The 24,274-nt window shown below is 49.9% G+C and overlaps 2 protein-coding genes across 9 annotated transcripts; both read right to left on the bottom strand.

The window, feature by feature from the left end:
* Positions 1 to 95: 95 nt before the first annotated feature.
* Positions 96 to 1,753, bottom strand: LOC6636550 (uncharacterized oxidoreductase YjmC). Its single transcript, XM_002060018.4, has one exon. It carries the CDS (start codon positions 1,750 to 1,752, stop codon positions 550 to 552), a length of 1,203 nt encoding a protein of 400 aa, XP_002060054.1. The 5' UTR covers position 1,753; the 3' UTR covers positions 96 to 549.
* Positions 1,754 to 1,790: 37 nt separating this feature from the next.
* Dhc64C (dynein heavy chain, cytoplasmic) lies at positions 1,791 to 24,165 on the bottom strand. Of its 8 annotated transcripts, none has more exons than XM_070208250.1 (15): positions 23,810 to 24,165; positions 22,264 to 22,838; positions 21,373 to 22,207; positions 20,706 to 21,309; positions 20,531 to 20,636; positions 16,591 to 16,629; positions 16,292 to 16,447; positions 12,180 to 16,235; positions 12,058 to 12,084; positions 10,826 to 11,984; positions 8,661 to 10,769; positions 7,756 to 7,951; positions 5,798 to 5,915; positions 2,139 to 5,743; positions 1,791 to 2,079 (listed from the first exon to the last, which is right to left on the bottom strand). In XM_070208250.1, exons 1-15 carry the CDS (start codon positions 24,051 to 24,053, stop codon positions 1,914 to 1,916), a joined length of 13,995 nt encoding a protein of 4,664 aa, XP_070064351.1. In that variant the 5' UTR covers positions 24,054 to 24,165; the 3' UTR covers positions 1,791 to 1,913. The 8 variants fall into 8 exon arrangements, with proteins under 8 accessions (XP_070064351.1, XP_070064350.1, XP_032291508.1 ...); XM_070208249.1 differs by lacking the exon at positions 7,756 to 7,951 and adding an exon at positions 6,274 to 6,472; XM_032435617.2 differs by lacking the exon at positions 12,058 to 12,084.
* Between the last annotated feature and the right edge of the window lie 109 nt (positions 24,166 to 24,274).

Genomic DNA, 24,274 nt, shown 5'->3' with positions numbered 1-24,274 from the left:
ATAAACATGCAACAGCGCCTGGCAAGAAGCTCAAGGCATTAGAATAATTTTCAATTATATAAATTAAATTTTGGAATTTCAAAAAGCAACATAAATATGCAGTGTTGTTTAAATGCTTGTTATTTCTATTCAGGAATTTGTCAACACTTGGTGGTAATATTTAACAGCGCCATCCGTTAACGAGTTATCCTAAACACAAGTTGTACCTATTATTGAATCCAGACACGTTTTCTTAAATCCCTTTATACAATTGTTACACGTATTTACGCTACTCCCATTATTGTCCTTTGGTTGCATAACAAGATAAACTCTATAGATGAGGCTGTGAATTTGGGGCGAATTCTTTGTGGCGCCGCCTTTATACAACTGTTACACGTATTTACTACACCCATTATTGTCCTTTGGTGCATTATCAAAAATAAACTCAATAGATGACGCTGTGAATTTGGGGGCGAATACGTTGTGGCGCCACCTGGGCGTGCAACCAAAGCTTGCCACAAGCTGCGCCACCTGGCGCCAGTCTTTTTACATGCAATTGTAAAGCGCCATCTACATGCAGCGATATTGTGTGTTGCTGGAGACGAAGGCTAACTCCATCGGCTTGACGCACAGGAGATCCGCGATCCGTTTGAACTTGGCCAGCAGAACGTTGGGGAAGGGCAGCGCACCGAGGTCGTCCACGTAGTACATGTGCTGCTTCTCCGGCTGGCCGGCCATACGGATGGGCTTGGCCTCATCCAGGGGGCTGGAGGTCTCGATGCAGCGTCGAAAGTCGTCGAGACGTTCGTGAAAGTCCGGCACAAACACGCACGGATCCAGGGCGAGCATGACGAGGCCTAGATTGGGATTGCAGCCGATCTGGGACTCCGACCACCAGCGAGGCACACGCGTCGCATAGTTAGCGCCGGACATAACGCCGCACAGCACATCAATCATGGCCGCCAGGCAGTATCCCTTGTGCCCGCCCACCGGATACAGGCGCTGGGCGCGCAGCGCCAGGCTAGGGAAGCAGGTGGGCAGCCCGGACTCATCCGCCGCCCAAGTGTTCGGTATCAACTCGTTCTTTATGTACGCCCACTCCACAGCGCCAATCTCCTTCATCGTGACGGCCATGTCCAGCATGAAATGTGAATGGGTTGCATCTGCGCCAAAGGCCAGGCAATTGGCACCCAGGCTGGCGACCTGGGCGCCCGGCGCCATCAACATGGGCGCCGCATTCGACAAAACAAGGCCAATATAGCCCTTGGCCATGGCCCGGAACGCATACCAAGCGGCCATGCCGATGTGATGCGAACGCTTGGCCACCACGAAACCGATGCCCAATTTGCGCGCCTTCTCCACGGCCAGATCCATGCAATAGTTGCCCACAAAGACGCCCATGGCGCAGTTGCCATCCACATGCGCTGTGGCCGCCGTTTCGCTGATTATCTCCGGCTCCGCCGTGATGTCCACATAGCCCTGTTGCAGATCCCTCAGGTACATTTCGAGCCGATTGATGCCCGAGCCGTGCACACCTCGGTAATCCGCCGCGAGCAGAAAGTCGCTAATGGAACGCAGCTTCTCGAAAGGCACGCCCACCCGACGCAGGCAGTCGTGTATGAAGCGTCGCGCCTCGGCCTCAATCACGAGCGAGGTGTGCGTCATCTCGACGGGACACTCCTGAGGCATGCGAACGCCTCCCAGTTGCCGCCAGCAACGCAGCCGCCAGGCGGAGCTCGCACGCAACAGCTGTCGTCCGCATTTGCTCAACATGCTGGAATTTCTGGACAGGATTGCTCTACTGGTTGGGCTTGTTAGTTGTGTGTGTATATATATATTTATTATTTTGGGATTGGGGGAAGTTTTCAAAACTGTCTATGGATTATACGATTATTTGTGTTTTATACGTTGTATATATGTGGAATACGGATATTTTAATTGAGGGCCGTCGACGTCAGAACGGCGACGCCGCGCTCATAGAAGCTGTGCGAATCTTGGCCAGCGGCCACAGCCAAATCGACGGTAAAGAGCAGTTCGGTGCGCGTCGAGTTCAAGTAAACGGGTAAAGTTAGTTTGCTTACCCGCGGCTCCGACGAGATTCTGTAAAGTATTAGACATGAGTCAAGGCAGAGTCCGAGCTAGTGAAAATGAATACTCACTTGGCCCACTTGAGTATGGTGAGGGGCAGATCCATCATAATAGTGGAGGCAAGCAGCAGCTCGTTGTTCTTGCACTGGGCACCCTGTAACTTCAGGCCGGTGACACCGAAGCTGCTGTCCTTTTGGTCGGTCTTCAAACCCGCATCCGTGATGGTCACGTCGAGGGTGAGCTCCTCCAGGGACCAGCTATTGGCCTGGGCCACACACTGCCTGGTTGCGGTGATGTAAGCCTCCGGATTGAGCAGACCGCCCAGCCAGACGGGGAAGCCCTGCAGCTCCTTGGCGCCCGCCTGCGAGACCAGCTGCGACACCTTCTGCAACTGCTGGACGCGCATGCTGAAGTCCGTGATCCACTGGATGACGGTGCAGCCGGTGGGCACGGTGTATCGTTTCCAGCCCTTAGGTATGATGCCGCGCACCAGCTCGGAGAGCATCGAACGATGATGATTCGTTTGCTTCTTCTCGCCCTGGCAGATGAGCACCACATCCTGCAGATCGGAGATGACCGTCTGTAGCAGGCGAGCGCCGCTGGTCACCTCGCGCTCAAAGTACCGATACAGCGGATCCTTGATGTTCTCCACGGTGCGCTTGAGTACCTGCAAATTCTTGGGAAGCAGCTCCAGCCAGGCGGTGGCCGAGTTGTGCAGCGTCTTCATCCAGGACGGACGGCCGTCCTCGCTGCGTCCCACGGCCAGGGCCGACTGCTCGGACTGCTCCTCGACGCTGTAGGCCAGCTCGTCGTCATCCTCCAACTGCTGCATCTTCAACAGCTTGCTCACCAGATCCGTGCCGCGTGTCGTCAACAGCACCTTCTCGGCATTGTTGGGCAGACCCAGCCAGGAGGGCGTCTGGCGATCGGTCAGGTTCTCAATCCACTTGAGGAAATGGTCGCGCCGTGTGCCATCCGGCATGGTTATGTGCCGCAGGCCACCCGAGGCGCCATCCACGTTCGCGACAAGGGCAAAGTCCGCCTCGAAGCTGCGCGCTGTGAACAGTTTTTTCAGGAAGGATTGCAGCAGACGCTGATCGAAATCGTTGTCAATCTTGCCGCCGTAAATGGACTGCGAGAGCAGTGTGACCAGCGCATCCCAGGGCACCTTTTCAGGTGGCAAATTGGTGCGTCCCATGGCCGTGGTGTCGATCCAGGTGTCAAGCGTGTCGCATGCGACGCGCAGATCCGATTCATTGAATTCGTACTTCTTGGCCCAGCCGAGGGGCACATAGCGCAGTCGCTCCTGGACGATGGCATGGAACCAGGCCAGCAGGAAATAGAGCCGGGCACGCTCGCTGGGCGTCTTCATCATGCGCGCCGCCGGCACCGTCGAGAAGGTGCGCAACAGATTGGCCCGGATGCCTGGCGGCGGCTCGAAGACGAATATGCGGCCGGCGCGCAACAGATTGACGGGCACCTTGGGATTGATCTCCATGGTGAGAAATAGACGGAAACCGGAGTGCGGCTGCAGCGAGTGCATCTTCTTCTCCAGCTGCACGAGCCACTGCGGCGCCAGATGCACGTTCTTAAGCAGCACCCAACGACCCGTTTTGCAGGCCATATTGATGGCGCGTTCCGCCTGATTGAAGCCCTCCGCGGAGCCGATGGCAATGCTCGAGATTTGCTTGTTCTGCTCGGCGGCCAGATCATCCACACGACCGGACGCATCGAAGCCGGGCACGGAGCAGAGCAAGGCGGGCGTATTGCAGTTCAGCTGCTTGTCCACAACGGCCGTAAAGTCCAGCTCCTGCTCTGCATTCGGCATAAAATCGACGCCCAGCACCGTATTGACCACATTGTGCGCGGCGGCAATAACGCGATCCGGCCGGAAGGCCTGTATGAGCAGCAGCTGATGCACCGAGCTGGATATGGCACTCAACGCCTTCGACTCGTCCCACAGCTGGGGCACACACTGCTCCGGGGAGCTCTGCTGCAGCCAAGCGCCCAGTTCCGGCATGGAACGCACCTTCTCTACCAGCTTGCGGAAAATGGGCAGCCGTGTGGCTAGACGATTGACGCCCTCGATTTGCTCCCCACTGAGTCCTTCGACGTGCGTCGGATTCGCCAGCAAACCCTCGCGGCTGCGCAGGAAGAAATTGAACTCCGCATCCAGATTGGATTCTCCGGTGCCCTTCAGATGAATCTTGCACATGAGCAGCGCAAAGGTTAGGCGATCGTTGTGTAACATGCCGCGTGCCACGCGCTCGTAGCACACCTGGAACAGATCTCGGGTGACGATGCCCAGACGCTCCGAGTGATCGCTGCGACCCTCGAGCCGCGGATTGTTGTACAGCACCGTCGAGAATATGTCGAGGAACATCTTTAGCGAGTATTGGTACAGGAAGTGCACCTGATTCAAGCTGTCCATTGTGAAGTACATGTTGCTGCAGGCCACCGACAGAGGCAGATACTGTTGCGACACGGTCTCGATCTCAGCGATGACCTTGTCCGTCTCGTCGACCTTCTGGTTGATGTCGTATGCCTCCTTCTTGAGCGTCTCCAGCGTTGTGATAACCGAATCGTCGTCCAGAATCTTGCCCTTGGCATCGTTCAGTGCCTGCAACAGACTCTTCTCCAGCTGGCGCAGACGCAAACGGAACTCGCCCTGTAGCTTCAACAGATCGGAGCGTTTCTCGTCAATGTCCGGACGCTCGGCCTTCAGCACCTGGTTCAGGCACTGCGATTGCAGCGAGCTGCGCGTCACCGTGAAGTTAACGAATGTGACCCTCGAACAAATGTCCGGCGGGAACTCAACAGTCGGATCGCGTGTAGACAGGAAGATGACGAACGAGGGCGACAAATCGATATCCTGGTCGCCCAGCGTGATCAGCACACGGCCGCCAGTGCGACGCAACTCACGATTGAGCACGGGATTCAATATGGGATCATAGTTCTCGACATCCTGGACGAGCAGCGGATTGCCGAAACGCAGCGCCGACTCGAGGTTCTTGCGGAACGAATCGTCCAGGAAAGAGGTCTTCGTTATCTTCTTGCCCGCATACTCGTTCAACAGGAAGGTGGTCGCCTGGCCCGACGGATCAATGATCAGCGGATAACGATTGAAGCGCTTCAGCATGATGGCATTCTCCGTGCACAGATCGTCCGACGGCAGGGCATTCGCCTGCCAACGCAGCCTCTCGTCCGGATTGGACAGATACTCGGTGCGTGCAATGTCCGCGCGATACTGTATGCTCGCCGACTGCAGATGCTGCGACCAGGTCGTAAACAGATTTAACCGATAATGCTGATCGAAATAGCCGCCGTAGGCGATGAAGGCGGCCGAGAGCAGGACATCGCCGACAATCGTGGACATTTGGGACTTGAATGTCTCACTTGTGGACTCCCAGCGTTCTCGTTCGATATTCAAGCTCTTGAGCAGTGCGATTGAGCGATCGACCTTGGCCTGAACGTTCTCCAGATCCGTTTTGATGGCCTGCGCCTGCGAGATGAGCTGAGCATACTCCTCCTTGTAGGCAGCAATGCTGCGCTCCAGCTGCTCGACCAGATCCTTCGTCTCCTTGGCGCTGTGCAAATTCACATCCGCCTGCTCTTCCAGCGAGCGCAGCTCCTCGCGCAGCGGCTCCACGCGCTTCAACATGTCTGCGTACTCGATCTACGTTGAGAGATTAGAATTTGAACGGGAACAGAAATTGAAGTGGAAACTTACCTGGGCAATGGCCCATTTGACCATGGGACCGCAGGCCATGCTGGCGCGATTGACCTTCTCAAAGTTATAGTCCGGATTGCTCAAGTACTTGGACTTCATCTTCTCCCGGACCTCATCGCTGTAAAAGGCAGGAATTAAAGATTAATAAAGGGAGCTTTAAAGGGCTGTCGGTTAATTTTGGTATGAACTGGGCAAGCAAAGCGTTTGGTTATTTGTGGATGAGCGGGAAAATTTAACCAAAACCATAGAATACATGAAATTAAGGCCAATTAACCAGGTTCTGATTATGGATTATGGTTAAAAGCAAACACAACAAATAAAATATTTACAGACAACGCAGCACGCTACGGGAAAGAACAAAATCTCATAACTAATAAAGAGGAGAATTTCTAGGCTCCATAAAAAAAAAAAAAAACAGAAGAGGATGTCAAATCGGAACGAAAAGAAAAAGAGGAATAAATCTGTTTCATGCTTACGTTATGTTCTCGGTACCAAAGTTAGATACAATTGAATTAATGAAATTTTCACGCATTATCACGGCGCGTATCGATTTCCAATCGGTCGCATTCTCGCCCAGCAGCAGGCAAATCGATTCTAGTGCCAATTTCACCACGGACGGCGGATTCGCCATCGTTCGCACCTCAACGAGCTGCTGTTTGCGTATGGACTTCACGGCTGTGTTTGTTGTTTGATTGCGGTTTGGTTAACATGGAGGATCAGAATTATTATAAACGATATACAGCACACAACAAATGGCACTTAACTAAATGTTATACTCTGTAGAATTAGCCTAACAATGTTATAATAACAAAGATTATTAACGATAATGCTCAAATATGGGCTATTCCAAGGCCTTAAGCTTGCATTTTTTAAGGAAAAATCCAACAATCATACGAATTAACTCAAGGGATTTGGCTTTCGAAGTAGGAAACAGAAGCATTCAACTTTTACTCTCGAATTTCCTGGCACCTTTTCTTTGTATAAGAGTAAGAATTTATTGTTCTTATATATATAACAATATAAGCCATCACCTATACAAGACCAGACCGAACGGGCGTGTCCGAATAGGATACACCCATAACCCACTTGGGTGTCACGACTATATACCCAAAAATGAGATTTCTACAAATTTGGGGGGAACATGGGGGTGTATTTGGATCCGTTTAAGCTATAAGAGAGAGAATTTGTTGTCTCTAGCTCTTTTAAGCATCGCGATATCTCGAATGAATGCCCAAAAATAACTTCTTCTTCGATTTTTATCGATTTCTTGGAAACAAAGTGAGTTATTGATGAAACTTTTGAGCCTAGATCGAACTTTAGATGCATTCGGACAGAAGGACAGCTCAAAAAAGTCGGCTAATCAAGTTAACTCTATGTATTTATATCTCTTTGGGTTTTTATATATACTTTGTTGGTTTTTCGATTTTAATCATGGCATAGCTCTGCCTGGAAATTCCCATATTATAAATATGTTTGGGTATATTGCCTGCCTGCCTTTAGTTTCCTGGTCACCACCCTGTTAAGGATTAGACAACAAATTCTTAACAGCTCAGTCTTTAGTTAACAGCTTTTCACATGATATAATTTACTTTAAGGTTTAAGGTTATGTATATAATATACCGTAATTAAGATATTTGCCAGTGCATTGCGTGTGCAGTGTGTGTGTGTATGTGTGTAGGTATATGTGGGTAGATGTACGAGTATATATATTTGTATATTGCTGTTTAGTTATGTTATAGAGATATGTATATATATATATATTTATATATATATGTATATATATGATGCGATCTGTACGATTTAGCCAATTAGTGTCACAACCTGAGATGATTTGAGGTTATGTTGAGTGATGGGATATGATGGATATATATGAATATATAGATATATATATATATCAGTTATCAGAATGGTATATTATGGATATATCAAGTGGGGTATATAGAAAGAGCGTTGCGTACGTGATCTTGTCAGTCTCCAAGTTAACAATCGACGAAATGAAACTGTCTTTAACGAGTATGCCGCGTATGGCCTTCCAATCTGTGGCACTCTCATTGAGCAGCTCGCAGACCGATTCCAGCGCTAGTTTCACGACAGCCGGCGGATTTGCCATCGAACGCACCTCGGCCAGGTGTTTCTTTTTAATCGAGCTAACGGCTAACGATTGTGCGTGGTGTGTGTATAGGTGTGTTTGTATGTTGGTGTGTGTGGGAGTATTGAATATATTATCATATAAGTTAAACTAGCTGATTTAACCCGGTTTCGACCGGTTCAAATTCTTTGCTTCCTCTTTAAGCGATAAATTTCCCATATTCCGCCCTTCGTGAATTTAAATAGAGTCCATATTTAACCCAAAAATAAACCTGCCAACTTACAACCTTTCACTTCCAGGAGGTGAATTTCCCGAAAAGGGTGAAACACGCTTCAAATAAATTCCCGTAAAGACCCTCGGAAAAAGCTCATCTCTCTATCTTACAGATAGGTAAAAATAGAGCTAGACTTGGAGGAATCCTTTGAAACACGTCCCAAATAAATTTGTATACAGACCATCGGATAAGGTGTAAAGCGCGAAACTTCTCGCAAATATCTTTAACCAACATTTTCCTCCCAATAAAATTTATATTTACCGATCGAAAGGTAAGCAAAAAACTTGCATTCACCCGATTCTCCCCAATTTTCCCATGATGTGACTGGATTTTGCCAAAACCCTAGATAATTTCCATTCAGTCAGTTAGTTGGTCGGCAAAAAACTCACGTGTGTTTAAAGCTAACTAAAATTAGATTTAAGCTTAGGTTCAACTAATACGTAGATATAGCCTTACTGCGCCCCGACCCGCCCGAAATAATTGGCATCCAAAGAACTTACCTTGTTGCGCCTCAATGACGGCCGGCTCCACTTGGGCCAGATCGGCCATGACGTACTTGCGCTTCTCTTCGATCTTGACCGTTTGGTCGGCCAACCGTATTTGTATCTCCTGCGATTGGATCTTCTTCTTTTCGGCCTCCTGCTGATCCTGGAACATTTGCTTCAGCTTGGCATTGGCCGCCTCGTTCTTGGCCTGCAGCTCCTGCTTCTTGACCGCCAACGATTTTTGCATCTCTTCCACCTGCTCCACGGTCTCCGCAATCTTGTTGAGACCGACGTTCAAGTGCAACTGCTGCTCCTCGAGATCGCTGCGCTTCTCATTGTACAGCTTGACAAAATGATGGATAAAGTCGAGATAATGACGCGGCGTCACCGCCATGGTGCGTCCGCCACGTTTGGCCAGCCGGGCGTTGGCCTGGTGCAGGGTCTGATGCACGTAGACGCAGCTGTTGATGACGGCATCGCGATGCGTCGGATTTGCGGGCACCAATGGACACACTGAGGGGAAGAAGTCCGGTGGCGACCAGTTGGGCTTCTCCAAATCCACACGCGTCGTGAACTCCTTGCCCACTTGGAACAAGGCCGAGTCCGACCAGTCACCGAACCAATTGAGCACACAACGATTAAACAAGGCCGGCGAGGTGGCTGCGCGATCCTTGAGGCCATCGGTAGACGGGTTCATGGTGAAGACGACGTGAAGATTGCGCATCACCTGCTGGGTGAACCACTTGTACAGCTCATCGCTGGAGTCGAGCATAAGACCCTCGCGCTGGGCGCCCTCCTTGCATTGGGTCATCAATGTGGTGTACTCGTCGCCCTCGAAAAGGCCGGGCACCTCGCCGTTGGCCAGCAGCGTGTTCATGCGCTCCAGGAAGCCAGAGTCCAGCACATTCGATTCGTCCAAAATGAAAGCGATTTTCTCGTCCTTGCAGCCGGAACGGCGCAGCACACAGCGCAGATCCTCGTCAAAGTCCTCGCTGGTGTATTTGTTGTGCACCTTGATCTGGAATATGGACAGGCCGTTCATCCAGGCAACAAAGCGCGACAGCGTCGTCTTGCCCGCCCCGGACACGCCGATGAGCAGCAGATGACCCTGCGGCTGGCGAAAGATACGATCGATGCGCAGCACATGGTCAAGCACCTCGTCGAACAGCACAAGCGGCACGTCCAGCTCCTCCTCGTAGAAGACCTTGAGGCGGGCACGCACATAATCGCGCAGTTCTTCGCGATTCACCGGCATGTAATCCTTGGACAGCCAATTGCTGTAGAGGATGGGCCTTTGCAGTGCCTCCTCCTGATTGATGCCCGGGAAATGCTTGTGTGCGACCAGATCGATGTTCTCATTGGTCCAGCGACGCTCAGAATCGTCGACCAAACGATCCTGGAACAGACGCAGCGCCTCGTGCGCCCATAGACGCACCAAACCCTCCACGGGCAACGAGTCTAAGGGTCGTATGGCCTCACAGATGCCGCGCACCCAGCGGGTCATCTCACGTGGCGAGTACACATAATGCGGCTGCATGTCCTGCGTAAAGCGATCCTGCGACGCCAAATAGAACTCGACCATGGCATTGGTGAGGGGCTCGGCATAGCCGCGAAGCGCTGGCATCAGACGCAGCATGGCACGCGAGAAGGTGCCGTAGATCTGCTTGAGCGACGTCTCGCCCGGGTAGTCCACATAGATGATGGGCACATGCCGCAGAAAACGATGCGAGAGAGGCTTGCGGCCGGGATCTGTTGGCGGATTACACGCGCCCACGAACTGAATGCGCTCCAGCGAAACCCAAGCCTGATCGTTGGCGCGATAGAAGCCCTTATGCTCGACCAGCTGGCGCAGGAACGAGATGACGCGCTGCGTCCCATACGAATCCATATCCGGTAAATTGATCTCATCGCAGAAAAGCACCAGCCACTTGCCAATCTGGACGGGGGAGAGCACTACACCGTTTGGCGTCTTGCGGTACTCGCAATAATGATCGAACGTCTTCAGCAGCAGCTCCGGTGTTGTGGCTGATGAGAAATTGAGACCGACGACCTCCATGTCGGGCAGGGCGCGCAGAGCCGAGAACAGCGTCATGGTCTTGCCAGAGCCGGGCGGACCGCAGAGCACTAGGCAGGAATTCACATGAATATTGTAAATATTTTACTCTCCTTTTTGGACTTACCCAACGGCTTGTGCTCGGCCAGCCACGTGTAGAGCAGCGACTCGTGCCGCACCGTGTCCAGCGTGGGCACCACAATGTCAGGCGAAGCCACCTTGTGTGTCTCCACTTCGATGACCGGCACCTTGTTGCTCCAGGGCACCCATTCGCCGTTCATGCTCACTTCGTAGTCAATGATGGGCGCTCCGGCTGCACCTGGTAGCGGCACCGTGGTCACGCTGCGCACAAAGTCGCCCAGATCGATGCGCACCTTGAGCTTGGCATCACCAGCGAATGACCAGAGAACCGAGTAGACGAGTGCCTTGGGTATATAGTGCTCCAGCTGATCGGCGGAGCAGGGAAAATCGGGATGCTGTGCATTAAAGTTAAGCACATTGCGCGCCGACTGATTCAGCATGGAGAACAGGGAGCTGAGGGCGCGCAGGCGCGTAAAGTCCATGATATGCTCCTGATCCATGGCATACTCCAAAGTGCGCACCACAATTCCATCGGCCGAGAAGAAGGGCTGCAGCAACAGGGCAATGTCGCGCTGCACTTGCAGCGAGGGCGACACCTCCTCCTCCTTGTCCTTGGCACCGCCAGGCTTGATGACGCCCACAAAGTCCTCGTCGCCATCCTCCAGGGGTATGCTGCGCAAACGGGACAAATAATTCTCAAATATCATCTCCGTGGAGAGCACATCCTCCGAGAACCAGACCATGCCGCAACGCGAAACTGTCGCGAGCGTCGCAAACTTCAGATCCTGCACCTCGAACATGACGCGCACATTGGGCGGTAGCGAGAGGCGCTCACCATTGGGCAGCGTCAGAAGCTTGTTGTCATCGAGCACGGAGTTGAGATTTTCGACCCACTCGGGATCGACATCGCCGTCAAAGATGATCCACTGCCGTTTGTTAATCTCGCCGCGTACATTGTCGATGATCTTGCGCAGAATGTGCGTAAACAGGCCGTCGGTCCATTCGCGCGTGTTCGGATCGAGCACACCGTAGAGCGCCTCCTTCGATATGGCTTTGGGATCGATCACGTGAGCCACGCCCTCAACGCCCTCGAAGCGTTCCAGTGCCTTGAGCAGGGTGCGCCAGGCCGTCGACTTGCCGGAGCCGGAGGGGCCAACCATCATGAGGCCATGATTCAGATTGGAGATTTGGTAAAGTTGCAGCACCTGGACGGGCACAAGGATAAAGGATTAATAAGTAATGTCGCCAAGCGAAGACTTTTGAATGGAATTTAGTTACTTTGTCGACCCAAGTGGAGCCGAGTCCCTTTTTGGTGGTGGTGGTTAGTAGGCGTGTGTGAGGCGAATCAATGTTATGGACATGGACTTAGAATAAGACGGACTCTTTGGCCATAAGCTTACCTTCTCCATCCAGGCGGCGCCCTGTTCGTCACCCTCGCCGCAAACGAGATAATCCTCCTGGCACACCTTGCGTATCTCCTCCTTGAGGCCCTTCATCTCGGCTCGTGTGTAGCCCACATTGGGGAACACATCGCTGAGCAGCGAGAAGAGCAATGGGATATCCTCGGCGACCAGCTTCGGCACCATTGTCTCGCACACCGACTGTATAAGTATCTCCTGTTCGGGCAGATTCTCGGCCACGGAAGCTTCATCGATGTTCTCCTCGCCGCGCTGACGCATCTGCTCCTTGATCTTCATGATGCGATCACGCTTTACATTGCCTGCCGAGATTAGCACGGACTTGAGCGCACGCAGACCAAAGTCGTAATGGCTCTGGTTGGACAGCTGCTCGTCACAGAGCTTGAAGAAGGGCACAATCTTGCAGGCCAGTTTCTCAGCCGAGCGGAAGCCCTGCGAGAAGAGCATCACTTCAGCAATTAGCTGACGATCGGGCGTGGTCATGGCCAGCGAACGGAACAGTTTCTTCAGATTGTCAGGCAGATTGGAGCGGCCAGCGTAACCGGGATTCATGGTGATGAATATGGCCATGTCCGGCGAGACGCGCACCTGCTTGCCCACGAGCTCCACAGTGATGCTCTCCTTGTTGCTGTCCATTTCGTACTTGAGCGCCTCCTGGATGGTCTGGATTTGTTGCGAGCAGGCGGAGAGCATGCGCTCCTCGAGACGATTGAACTCATCGAAACAGCCCCAGGCGCCCACCTGGCAGAGGCCGACAAAGATGCGGCCCATGGCCTGGAAATCGAACGTCTCGTCACAGTTGAAGACGAGCACAAAACGGCCCAGCTGGTTACCCAAGGCCTTGACGGATTCGGTTTTGCCCGTGCCCGCAGGACCGAACGGCGAACCGCCCAGGCGAGATTCTAGCGCCTGTGTCATGGTCAAATAGCAGCGATCCGTCAGCGGCGTCTGCACCAGCCGGTCCTGCACGCCCAGATACTCGAAGCCGTAGAAGAACCGGGCATTGGCCATGTGAATGGTCAGCTGCTGAAGCACCTCGGTCTGGCGGGGATCAAAGTAGAAGCGCATCTCGCACAGCCACTGAAAGGATTTGGGCGAAGTGACCCCATTGGTGATCAGGCGTCGCGTAACCGTGCGTTTGTGCACGAACTCGTTGATCAGATGCTCCAGCTTGCGGCGACGCAGAGCCGGCTGCTCCTGCAGCACCGAATCGGCCAGGACGTTCAGCGTCCGCTCCACATTGCCCAGCACACGCTGCATGGGCTTGCCGTCGTTGCCCTCCGAGGCCTGCTGCAGGGCGGCCTCCACGTCCTCGGACCACAAGATTTGGGCAGCCAGCACAACGATTTGTGCCTGATACTTGTCACACCATTCCATGTACTTTTGGGGATCGATTTTACCGTCGCGGAACTGTTTAATGTCCTGCACGGCCTGGGCCAGCAGCGAGGCGAGCGTGAAACGCATTTGCTTCTCCACCAGAGAGAGCCACTCGTTGATCTTGGGATGGTCGACGGTGGAGACCGGGTTGATGAAGTGCACCTCCTCGCCCTCGCGCGATGATATGCCCAAGATGACGTTGTTCTCTTCGTTCAGCAGGATGGCAGCGACGCCGGCGAACATCTTCTTGAAGTGCTTCTGCAGGCGGGCAATGTTCTTGCTGTTGCCGATGATTTCTAGTAGATCCTCATCGCCCACGAAGTAGAATCGCGGGAAGGAGGTACGCTCCCGCTCTAGATACTCGCCAAGCGCCTTTTGAATCTTGCCCAGCAGATCGGCCAGACGCTCCAAGGAACGCTGCACGGCCGGAATGTTCAGCACATCCATGACCTTGGGCGATTTGGTTACCTTCTTCATCAGACCCAAGAACTCGGAGCTAATGCTTTGGAAACGCGAAGTCTCCACGGGCAGCAGTGTCTTGATGTCAGCACTGCCCGAGAAAATGCCCTCCAGATAGACCCAGCGACGCTGCACATCGATCCAGACATCGAATAGGGCATTGATGCGATTCAGTTTCTCCTCCCAGGTGAGTGCCTCCTCCTCGAAGACCTTGTAGTAGGGTGACAGCTTCATGGCGGCCACCGAGTTAATGTGCTCCTTCACCTTGTTGAACAGATCGTCCCAGCCGCGTATGATGCGGCACTTGTTCTGGTAGTTGATCAAATCCAGTTCGTAGTTTTGCCATGATTCGCGCACCTGCTTCAAGAACTCCTCTAGCGCCATTTCGCCCTGGGCCACCAGAATGATGTCCTTGACAATACCCTCGTTCTTCTGCAGATTCACGTCCCACACCTGGCCCAGCGTCAGATCCGAGATGACCCAATTCACGCGCAACTGCTTGGTTAGCTGTTTCCAATGGCGCTCCTTCAGGGCATCCGACTTGAGCTCCACAATCAGCATGTTCACCTTGATATAGCTCTGAATGAGCTTCTTCACGTACTCGTACGACTCGTACATGCGCAGCCGGGCGGGCAGCTCCTTTAGCTGCGCCATCATCGCCTCCAGCTGCTGGCGCAGCTTACGCGGCTGCACCGAGAGCCAGGGCTTTTCACGCGTCTCGTCGATCTGGGTCCATACTTTGGAGAGTTCGCTCCAGACGCCGCGCAGATCCTGCAGCTCCTCGAGGGCCACATTCATGCGTTCGGCGCTGTTGTTGGGCACAGCCGATTCCTGCAGTTCGAGCGCCTCCTTGGCCTTGGCCACATTGTCGCGCTCCTCCTTGAGCCGTGAGTATTTGCTTTCAAAGATTTGCAACTGCTGCAGCGCATCATCGGGACGTATCTTGCCGCCGGTTGGCTTGGTTTTCTCCCAGTCATTAAGGAAGTCGACGGTGCGCGTCTCCACAGCCTTGTCCTCGGCCACAATCTTGGCCTGCAAGCTGGCCACCTGCGTTTGAATGGCCGTATCTTTGCGCTTAATAATCTCATTGAAGGCGGACCACTCGCCCTCGATGTTGTCCACGTGCAGCCAGTTGTTGGGAAACTGGAAACGTTGCCGCTCCAGAATGCGCTGTGCTTCGCGGAACACCTCGACCTGCTTGTCCCAGGCAATCATGTCCTTCTTCAGAGACTGCACATAGGTAATAAAACTGACCGCATCCGAGGTGCTGGCCGCTTCGATGCTCTGCATCTCGAGATCTGTGCGCGACTTGGAAACCTTGCTGTGGAACGTGGTCATCTCGGTTCCCAACAGAGTGCCAAACTTGCCCAGCGCCTCCTTGTGCCACGAATCATACTTGAGCGTGACCTTGGCCTGCACCTTGGCGTAGTCAATGATGATTGCGCCGTATGCGCGACGCGTGTCCGATGTGTCGAAAGTGGTGCGCGACTGTTTGATGTCGTTAAGGCACTTGATCCACAAGTTCACATCCTCGCCCAAGCGCCCGTACAGCGTATCCGCCTGCAGATCCCACAGACTCTGGTAGCGCAGCCATTCGTCCACATAATTGCGCACCTCGCTGATCTTGTGCTCAATGGCGCCGTAGGCGTTCTCTAGCACCTTGCCATCCGGCAGCTTGGTCAGCAGATTGCGATAGGTTTGCGAGACAGGCTTCTCGAGGCCCACCTGATAGCGTGTGCTCTGCAGGCGCACCTGTGAGGTGACAATAGCCTGCCAGGCGAAGAACTGTTGCATGATCTGGAAGCGGGCTTCCTCGATCGACGGATACAGATACATTTGCTGATTGGTGATGCGAATCTCGTGCACTGCATTCTGCACTTGCGGCTCACCGCCCAGTTTATGCGTAGGCTGTGCGGGTGCGTCCGTGTCCATGGAGGTGTCTACCTCCTTCTTGTTGCCAGTCAGGGCCTCGGTCCAGGCTTGAATGCCCGCCTGCAGACGCAGGGCTAGCTTCTTTTCTACCTCCTCGTCGAGGCGCGTCACCCAAACACTGAGATTCGAATATTGACGCAGCGACAAATCATCGACGGCGTGCTGAATCTTAGAGAGTATCTCCACAAAGGTAGCCGCGCTGTAGGGGCACGTTTCCAACGAGCGCACGTCCACATCCAGCTGCTCCTCCACCACGAGCAAGTCGTCGACCTGGAATATGTTTTCACTTAGAGATTGTTTTGTTTTGTTAAAAAATCGTTTCTTACCTTCTCCTGGAACTGTGTCACACACTCAGAGAGACGCAGCACATAGGGATCCAGCTTATACGACTCCCAGATGAGGCCCACGCCCTCGGAGACTAAATTCAAGACCTCCTTGCGCAGACCAGCGACCAGGGGCACAATGCTGGCACGATCTTCGATCTGTGTGAAGGTTAAAGCTCATGAGTATATGCTCTTTATGGTTTAAGGGATTAAGTGGGCTCGTAAAATGCATGCGGGACTTGAACAATAACAATAATAAAAAACAGTAGCAATTACTTTGGGAGCGGCACAAACAACACTACCTTGAATACTGAATTAAGTGCTAGACTCCTATTATTAAGCTGCATGAAAGAAAGGTTGTTGGTTGTTTTTTGGTTGATTTAAAAAGGTTGTACTGTCTATGTAAGTGATAAGATGTGAGATGTGGATTGTGTCTCGTTGTGTGGTGTCAATAACAAAATTCAAGCTGCACGCCAGGTGCAAAGCAATGCAAAAATAAAGCTTATTTTCCCAGAGGAAATAAATATACTTTATGCATATGTCTTTTTACACAAAATCGTTTAAGGAAGCGTATTTAGGTCGGAAGTTCTTGTTTGACCGATTTATGGAGGTGGGAGATTTTGACCCGTGTCTATATCCGAATTCTAGGGGTAAGATTTTGGCATGAATTTCAACCAAAAAATGTGTAGTCAGGTTTAAATGCCAGATTTTTTGATAGGCCAAACCATGAATAAAAAGCTTACCCTCGTGAAAATCGGTTGAATTTTGGCTGAGTTAAGGATGTGGGAAATTTCGACCTACGTATGTCTATATACGAAGGCAAGGGGTAAGATTTTGGCATGAATTTCGACCAAAAAATGTGTGGTCGGGTTTAAATACCAGATTTTTTGATAGGCCAAACCATGAATAAAAAGCTAACCCTCGTGAAAATCGGTTGAGTTTTGACCGATTTATGGAGGTGGGAGATTTTGACCCATGATTATATCCGAATTCTAGGGGTAAGATTTTGGCATGAATTTCGACCAAAATATGTGTGGTCAGGTTTAAATGACAGATTTTTTGATTGGCCAAACCATGAATAAAAAGCTAACCCTCGTGAAAATCGGTTGGGTTTTGACCGATTTATGGAGGTGGGAGATTTTGACCCATGCCTATATCCGAATTCTAGGGGTAAGATTTTGGCATGAATTTCGACCAAAATATGTGTGGTCAGGTTTAAATGACAGATTTTTTGATAGGCCAAACCATGAATAAAAAGCTAACCCTCGTGAAAATCGGTTGGGTTTTGACCGATTTATGGAGGTGGGAGATTTTGACCCATGCCTATATCCGAATTCTAGGGGTAAGATTTTGGCATGAATTTCGACCAAAAAATGTGTGGTCAGGTTTAAATGCCAGATTTTTTGATAGGCCAAACCATGAATAAAAAGCTAACACTCGTGAAAATCGGTTGAATTTTGGCCGAGTTATGGATGTGGGAAATGTCGACCTACGTATGTCTATATACGAAGCCAAGAGGTTCGATTTTGGCTTGAATTTCGACTAAAAAATGTGTGGTCAGGTTTAAATGCCAGATTTTTTGATAGGCCAAACCTTGAATAAAAAGCTAACACTCGTGAAAATCGGTTGAGTTTTGGCCGAGTTATGGATGTGGGAAATTTCGACCTACGTATGTCTATATACGAAGCCAAGAGGTTCGATTTTGGCTTGAATTTCGACTAAAAAATGTGTGGTCAGGTTTAAATGCCACATTTTTTGATAGGCCAAACCTTGAATAAAAAGCTAACACTCGTGAAAATCGGTTGAGTTTTGACCGATTTATGGAGGTGGGAGATTTTGACCCATGCCTATATCCGAAACCTAGGGGTAAGATTTTGGCATGAATTTCGACCAAAATATGTGTGGTCAGGTTTAAATGCCAGATTTTTAAATAGGCCAAACCATGAATAAAAAGCTAACACTCGTGAAAATCGGTTGGCTTTTGACCGATTTATGGAGGTGGGAGATTTTGACCCATGCCTATATCCGAATCCTAGGGGTAAGATTTTGGCTTGAATTTTGACCAAAAAATGTGTGGTCAGGTTCAAATGCCAGATTTTTTAACAGGCCAAACCATGAATAAAAAGCTAACCCTCATGAAAATCGGTTGAGTTTTGACCGATTTATGGAGGTGGGAGATTTTGACCCATGCCTATATCCGAAACCTAGGGGTAAGATTTTGGCATGAATTTCGACCAAAATATGTGTGGTCAGGTTTAAATGCCAGATTTTTTGATAGGCCAAACCATGAATAAAAAGCTAATCCTCGTGAAAATCGGTTGAGTTTTGACCGATTTATGGAGGTGGGAGATTTTGACCCATGCCTATATCCGAATCCTAGGGGTAAGATTTTGGCATGAATTTCGACCAAAATATGTGTGGTCAGGTTTAAATGCCAGATTTTTTAATAGGCCAAACTATGAATAAAAAGCTAACCCTCGTGAAAATCGATTGAGTTTTGACCGATTTATGGAGGTGGGAGATTTTGACCCATGCCTATATCCGAAACCTAGGGGTAAGATTTTGGCATGAATTTCGACCAAAATATGTGTGGTCAGGTTTAAATGCCAGATTTTTTGATAGGCCAAACCATGAATAAAAAGCTAATCCTCGTGAAAATCGGCTGAGTTTTGACCGATTTATGGAAATGGGAGATTTTGACCCATGCCTATATCCGAAACCTAGGGGTAAGATTTTGGCATGAATTTCGACCAAAATATGTGTGGTCAGGTTTAAATGCCAGATTTTTTGATAGGCCAAACCATTAATAAAAAGCTAAGCCTCGTGAAAATCGGTTGAATTTTGGCCGAGTTATGGATGTGGAAAATTTCGACCTACGTATGTCTATATACGAAGCCAAGGGGTAAGATTTTGGAATGAATTTTGACCAGAAAATTTGTGGTCAGGTTTAAATGCCAGATTTTTTAACAGGCCAAACCATGAATTAAAAGCTAACCCTCGTGAAAATCGGTTGAGTTTTGACCGATTTATGGAGGTGGGAGATTTTGACCCATGCCTATATCCGAATCCTAGGGGTAAGATTTTGGCTTGAATTTTGACCAAAAAATGTGTGGTCAGGTTTAAATGCCAGATTTTTTAATAGGCCAATCCATAAATAAAAAGCCAACCCTCGTGAAAATCGGTTGAGTTTTGACCGATTTATGGAGGTGGGAGATTTTGACCCATGCCTATATCCGAATCCTAGGGGTAAGATTTTGGCATGAATTTCGACCAAAAAATGTGTAGTCAGGTTTAAATGCCAGATTTTTTAATAGGCCAATCCATAAATAAAAAGCCAACCCTCGTGAAAATCGGTTGAGTTTTGACCGATTTATGGAGGTGGGAGATTTTGACCCATGCCTATATCCGAATCCTAGGGGTAAGATTTTGGCATGAATTTCGACCAAAAAATGTGTAGTCAGGTTTAAATGCCAGATTTTTTAATAGGCCAAACCATGAATAAAAAGCTAACCCTCGTGAAAATCGGTTGAGTTTTCACCGATTTATGGAGGTGGGAGTTTTTGACCCATGCCTATATCCGAAACCTAGGGGTAAAATTTTGGCATGAATTTCGACCAAAATATGTGTAGTGAGATTTAATTGCCCGATTTTTTGAGAGGCCAAGCCATGAATAAAAAGCTAAAACTCGTGAAAATCGGTTGAATTTTGGCTGAGTTATGGATGTGGGAAATTTCGACCAACGTATGTCTATGTACGAAGCCAAGGGGTAAGATTTTGGAATGAATTTCGACCAAAATATGTGTGGTCAGGTTCATATGCCAGAGATGCCAGAGGGAAGCCCATAAACTAAGAGCCAAATCTCATGCGAATCCGATGAGATTTGACTGAGTTACGTATTTGGAAAATGTTGTTTATACAGGATAATAACGGATGTTAATACAAGCGGACACTGCTCATCGCTCTGATCAATAAGTGTTTACATACCCTTGCACGGAACTAGAAACGGACAACACAGATGGACTACACAGTTGTGTCAGATCAATAATATGCGATGCATATTTCAAAACAAAATTACAAATGCCTCTGCTAGGGCATAACAAGAGAGCAATTAAAAGTTGGGTGCAATAGACATATGCATAAACGAGAGTTAAACGGAGCAATTGCTCCAGCTGCGGTAATGGTGGCTGTGTGTATATGGTATTGGTGGTGTGATTGTGCAGTGTGTAAGTCAGCATATTTTACCTTCTCCAAGGTGCGCTCGTAGGTGCGAACGCTTTCAATCAGGGATATAGCATAGGGATAAATCTGGTTGGCCTGGTGAGCCTTGTTGACAATGGTTAGTGGAACCCTATAAGAAAATATTTGCAATTAAATTTCAAATGAAATATTGTCTTGTAATAAAATATAATTCGCTCACCTGAAGCCCAGGTTCTTTATGTTGCGCACCTCCTTGGCCAACGTAATGATCTCTGGCAGAAAGTTAACACGCAAACGCAAAACATTTCCGCGTCCAACGCGCGAGCGTGTCGATTCGATGGTGAAAATGCGGCCGGAGCTGCCAAAGTTGCGCTCCTGCACCTTGCGTGCCCATTCGTGGAACACGTCCGAGATGGATAGCTTGGCGCGGAAGCTGTCACCATCGGCCTTAAGTTTCTGGCCCTCGATATGCGTCTCCCAGCCCTTGCCCAGTACATCCTCGACACGCTTCAGATACATGGTCAGCTGGTTGTCTATTTGACGCGCCCAGATTATGGAGCCCGCCACCGGTGGAAGATCACGCACCGAGGACAAGCGGCAGCTCTTACTCTGCGGATACTGCACCTTGAACTTCTCGTGCAGCGCCTCAATGTCGTCCTTGACACGCTGTATCAGTTGCGTCTGGTACTCGCGAATGGCGCCACGGATGTGCGGACGCACAAACAGCGCATTAAAGCGCGAGAAGATGCGGAACATCTCGTTGGCGTTCTTTGCTGTGCCCAGCTGGTCGCGCAAATGCGCAGTAATGCGTGTCTCCACGCGATCTGAAAGGCACAAAAAAAAAATGTTTTAATTTAGTTGTAAATTGCTTAAATTGTTTTACCAACCGATCTTCTCCTCGTAGCGCTTGACAGCAGCCTCCCAGGCTTCGGAGCCCTCCTTGGTTATGTCCAAGCAGTCCACCTCCTTGACATTTTCATAGGCCAAGTTGACCTCTTCGATGGCATTTGCATCGGCGGCATCGAGGCTGTACGGCTGCTTAGTTTCCACGGCGTTGCCGTCATCGTTGGCCGCCTGCTTGGTGGGTCGCAGCACACGTAGAATAACGGTGCGTAGCTGTTCGTGCTGTCGCCGGAACTTGCGCATATGCTCCATGCGTGTCTGCAGCTTTTTGTGGGCTGGGGAAACGCGCCAGACCATTTTCAGATGCTCGTCGCGCTTCTTCTTCACAATGTCACGCAGCAGACCCTGAAGCTTGTCGTACTCATCGTCCCAGCAGCTGAAAATCTCGAAGCACTGGTTCATCACACGCTCGAATTCATCAAAGGGAATGTGCATCAGCCGGCGGGTGCCCAGCACCTTGAGCAGCTGTTGCGACAAATCCCGCGAGATGGCCTCAATCAATTTAAGGCAGCGCTGGATTGGATACTTGGTATTCCGCACTTTGCGCAAATGTGAGAAAATTTGCTGCACAGCTGGTCGAATCTTCTCAAGCTCCGTTGCCGACAGCAGATCGTTAATGGGGAAGTCTTTCATCAACGGATTGTAATCAGCCACAGTGGCCAGCGCCTGCTTGAGGCCTGTGTCCGTGTCAAAGGAAACAGTTGCATGGAAGCGCTTGCCATGCTTGAGTATGTCCAGTGTAAGCGCCACCTCTGGAGACTCGCGTTTCTCCTGGATGCGGTACAAAGCACGCTCCAGATTCAGCCAGAACGAGATTTCCTGGAAATAACAGTTATTAGCACTTGCAAAAATCAATTTGATGTAAATTTGTTTACCTGTAGCGCTGTGCCGGAGCCGGGATCACGATTCAGCTTGGTGACTTTCTTGATTTCGGTAATCCAGCGATTGACGCCGTTTTGCAGCTGATTTAGAAAAGACGAGTCCTCAACCCTGTCGCCAAAGTCCACCACCTTGGCCTTGTGGTTCTCATCGGCGCACTTGCGTATGACCTGGTTAACTATCGGATGGGCAGTCAGCGTAATCTCCGGTATATCAATGTTCTGCTGCAAATGCAGCAGGCCCATCTCCAGCTCTGCCAGCTTCTTCTCCACTGATGGCGCCATCTTGTCGCCATCGCGATCAGCGCGTCCAGACTCCTTGACGTACGACTTGAAGTATGGGGCTAGCGATTTACTGATGAACGCATGCAGTGTCTCGTAGGGCGAACCGTCGGAGAAATTAATCAATCGCAGCTGCGAGTGAATAGACTTGTCTGCCTCGACGACTACACCACGCTTGATGCAGGCCAGTGATGCCATGCGGCTGTTGGTGAAGTGCACATCGTTGCTGATTTGATAAGTCACCTGCTCCTTCTCCTCCTCACCTTCCGCCGGTTGTTCGCTGTCATCCTCTATGCGATAAAATAAGAGGCGGCCGATAATGAGAACCAACACACATTCGACCTATTATCAAGTTTCCCCCTTCACCCACATTTATATCAATGCACAAGTATTATCTGGCCATGACGCCACCGCAATGCCATTGACATAAATTCATTACCAAGGTGACAGCCTTCGAAATTTCAGCGGCCAAGGTGAAACCTTCAAAATTCGTGCATTCAAGGTCTGAACCTTGAGCGTGCGTTGCTCCCACATCGCCTGACCCTGATGCGGGCAGCATTCAAAGTCGCAAGTCAATGAAATGTATACACAACCGGCCCAAGGTCGCGTTGCTTCCGCAAACAAATCGAAAAACAGCTGTCGTTTGGTTTGCTTACAAGTCGTGACCGGCAAGCTGTGCAGCGTCTGGCCACACTTAGCGTACAACAGGTTGGCAGCACTGCGCAGTTGTCATAGTCAAAACTAGAAGGTTGTTAAAGTAGCTTGAAAACTTGCCGACGTGACGTCACTAGCACCTTAGGTAAGTATACACTGTAACATATATGCATATTAAACTTATTTTAACGATCTTACAATACTACTGTTCTGCATAAAATTCGTATACAATTCTATAAACTAATTAATCTAACCATTTTGGTGAGCATTAAAATGTTTTATACAAATTGAGTAAGTAGTGACGTCACCCACATTTCTAAACGCAACAACCTGTTTTTTCATTACCATGAAAGCTACTTCTGATTCAGGTGGCATGATGTCATGCGCACAAGCAATCACCGAAAATATGAAAAAAGACAATTGCCAATTGATTTTTAACAATATTGTTGCGCAGGCAACTTGCACTTTAAGAAAATGTAATTTTAGACTAATACTATGTGCATTGTTAGGGCAACACTCATTTTACATTATTTTCTATGAAACTTGCCATGCCTTTGCGGGCCGGCGTCGCCATTTTGTTTGAATGAAAAAAAAAATTTTTTCTTACCTTTAATGCAATTTCGCTGAACATACAGCGCCTGCACTTGGGGATCAGACAGAAACTTGCGAATAGTCTCCTGATTAACTGGATCGTCCAATGCATTATTTAATGAGTCCGGCACAACATCCTCCTCCGGCAATAAAATGGTGACAGCTTTGCGCAAGTAATTTGCAAATGCATCATAGTTGGCAATCGACAGGTTTACGGCCGGATCCACCGATGTGTCGGTGTTATCCAGCGAATCGCCCATCGTTTTCAACTATTTTTGCACTTTATTGAATAATTTAATGTATTAAATATTAACTTTTTCACACCACTTGAAAATTAGCACGCCCTGTGAAAAAATGACGTCTGCAGTTAATGGCGAAAGTGCAACGTCATGGTTACCAGATCGGTGAAAAAAAGCGCGAAAAGCTTTGCTAAAATACAACTCTGTTTTTAGCGCTGCCACTCAGTCAAAAGTGCTTCCCG

Source organism: Drosophila virilis, chromosome 3, assembly GCF_030788295.1.
Source record: "Drosophila virilis strain 15010-1051.87 chromosome 3, Dvir_AGI_RSII-ME, whole genome shotgun sequence".
NCBI lineage: Eukaryota > Metazoa > Arthropoda > Insecta > Diptera > Drosophilidae > Drosophila > Drosophila virilis.
This window is presented reverse-complemented; position numbering and strand designations above follow the sequence as displayed.

Excerpts from the sequence above, each read along its gene's own strand:
- LOC6636550 (XM_002060018.4), bottom strand. The coding sequence starts at position 1,752 with ATGTTGAGCAAATGCGGACGACAGCTGTTGCGTGCGAGCTCCGCCTGG.
- Dhc64C (XM_070208249.1), bottom strand. The coding sequence starts at position 24,053 with ATGGGCGATTCGCTGGATAACACCGACACATCGGTGGATCCGGCCGTA. Across the intron at positions 16,448-16,590 it reads CACTTAATTCAGTATTCAAG|ATCGAAGATCGTGCCAGCAT; the intron begins GTAGTGTTGTTT and ends ACCTTCACACAG. Across the intron at positions 16,236-16,291 it reads TGACACAGTTCCAGGAGAAG|GTCGACGACTTGCTCGTGGT; the intron begins GTAAGAAACGAT and ends AACATATTCCAG.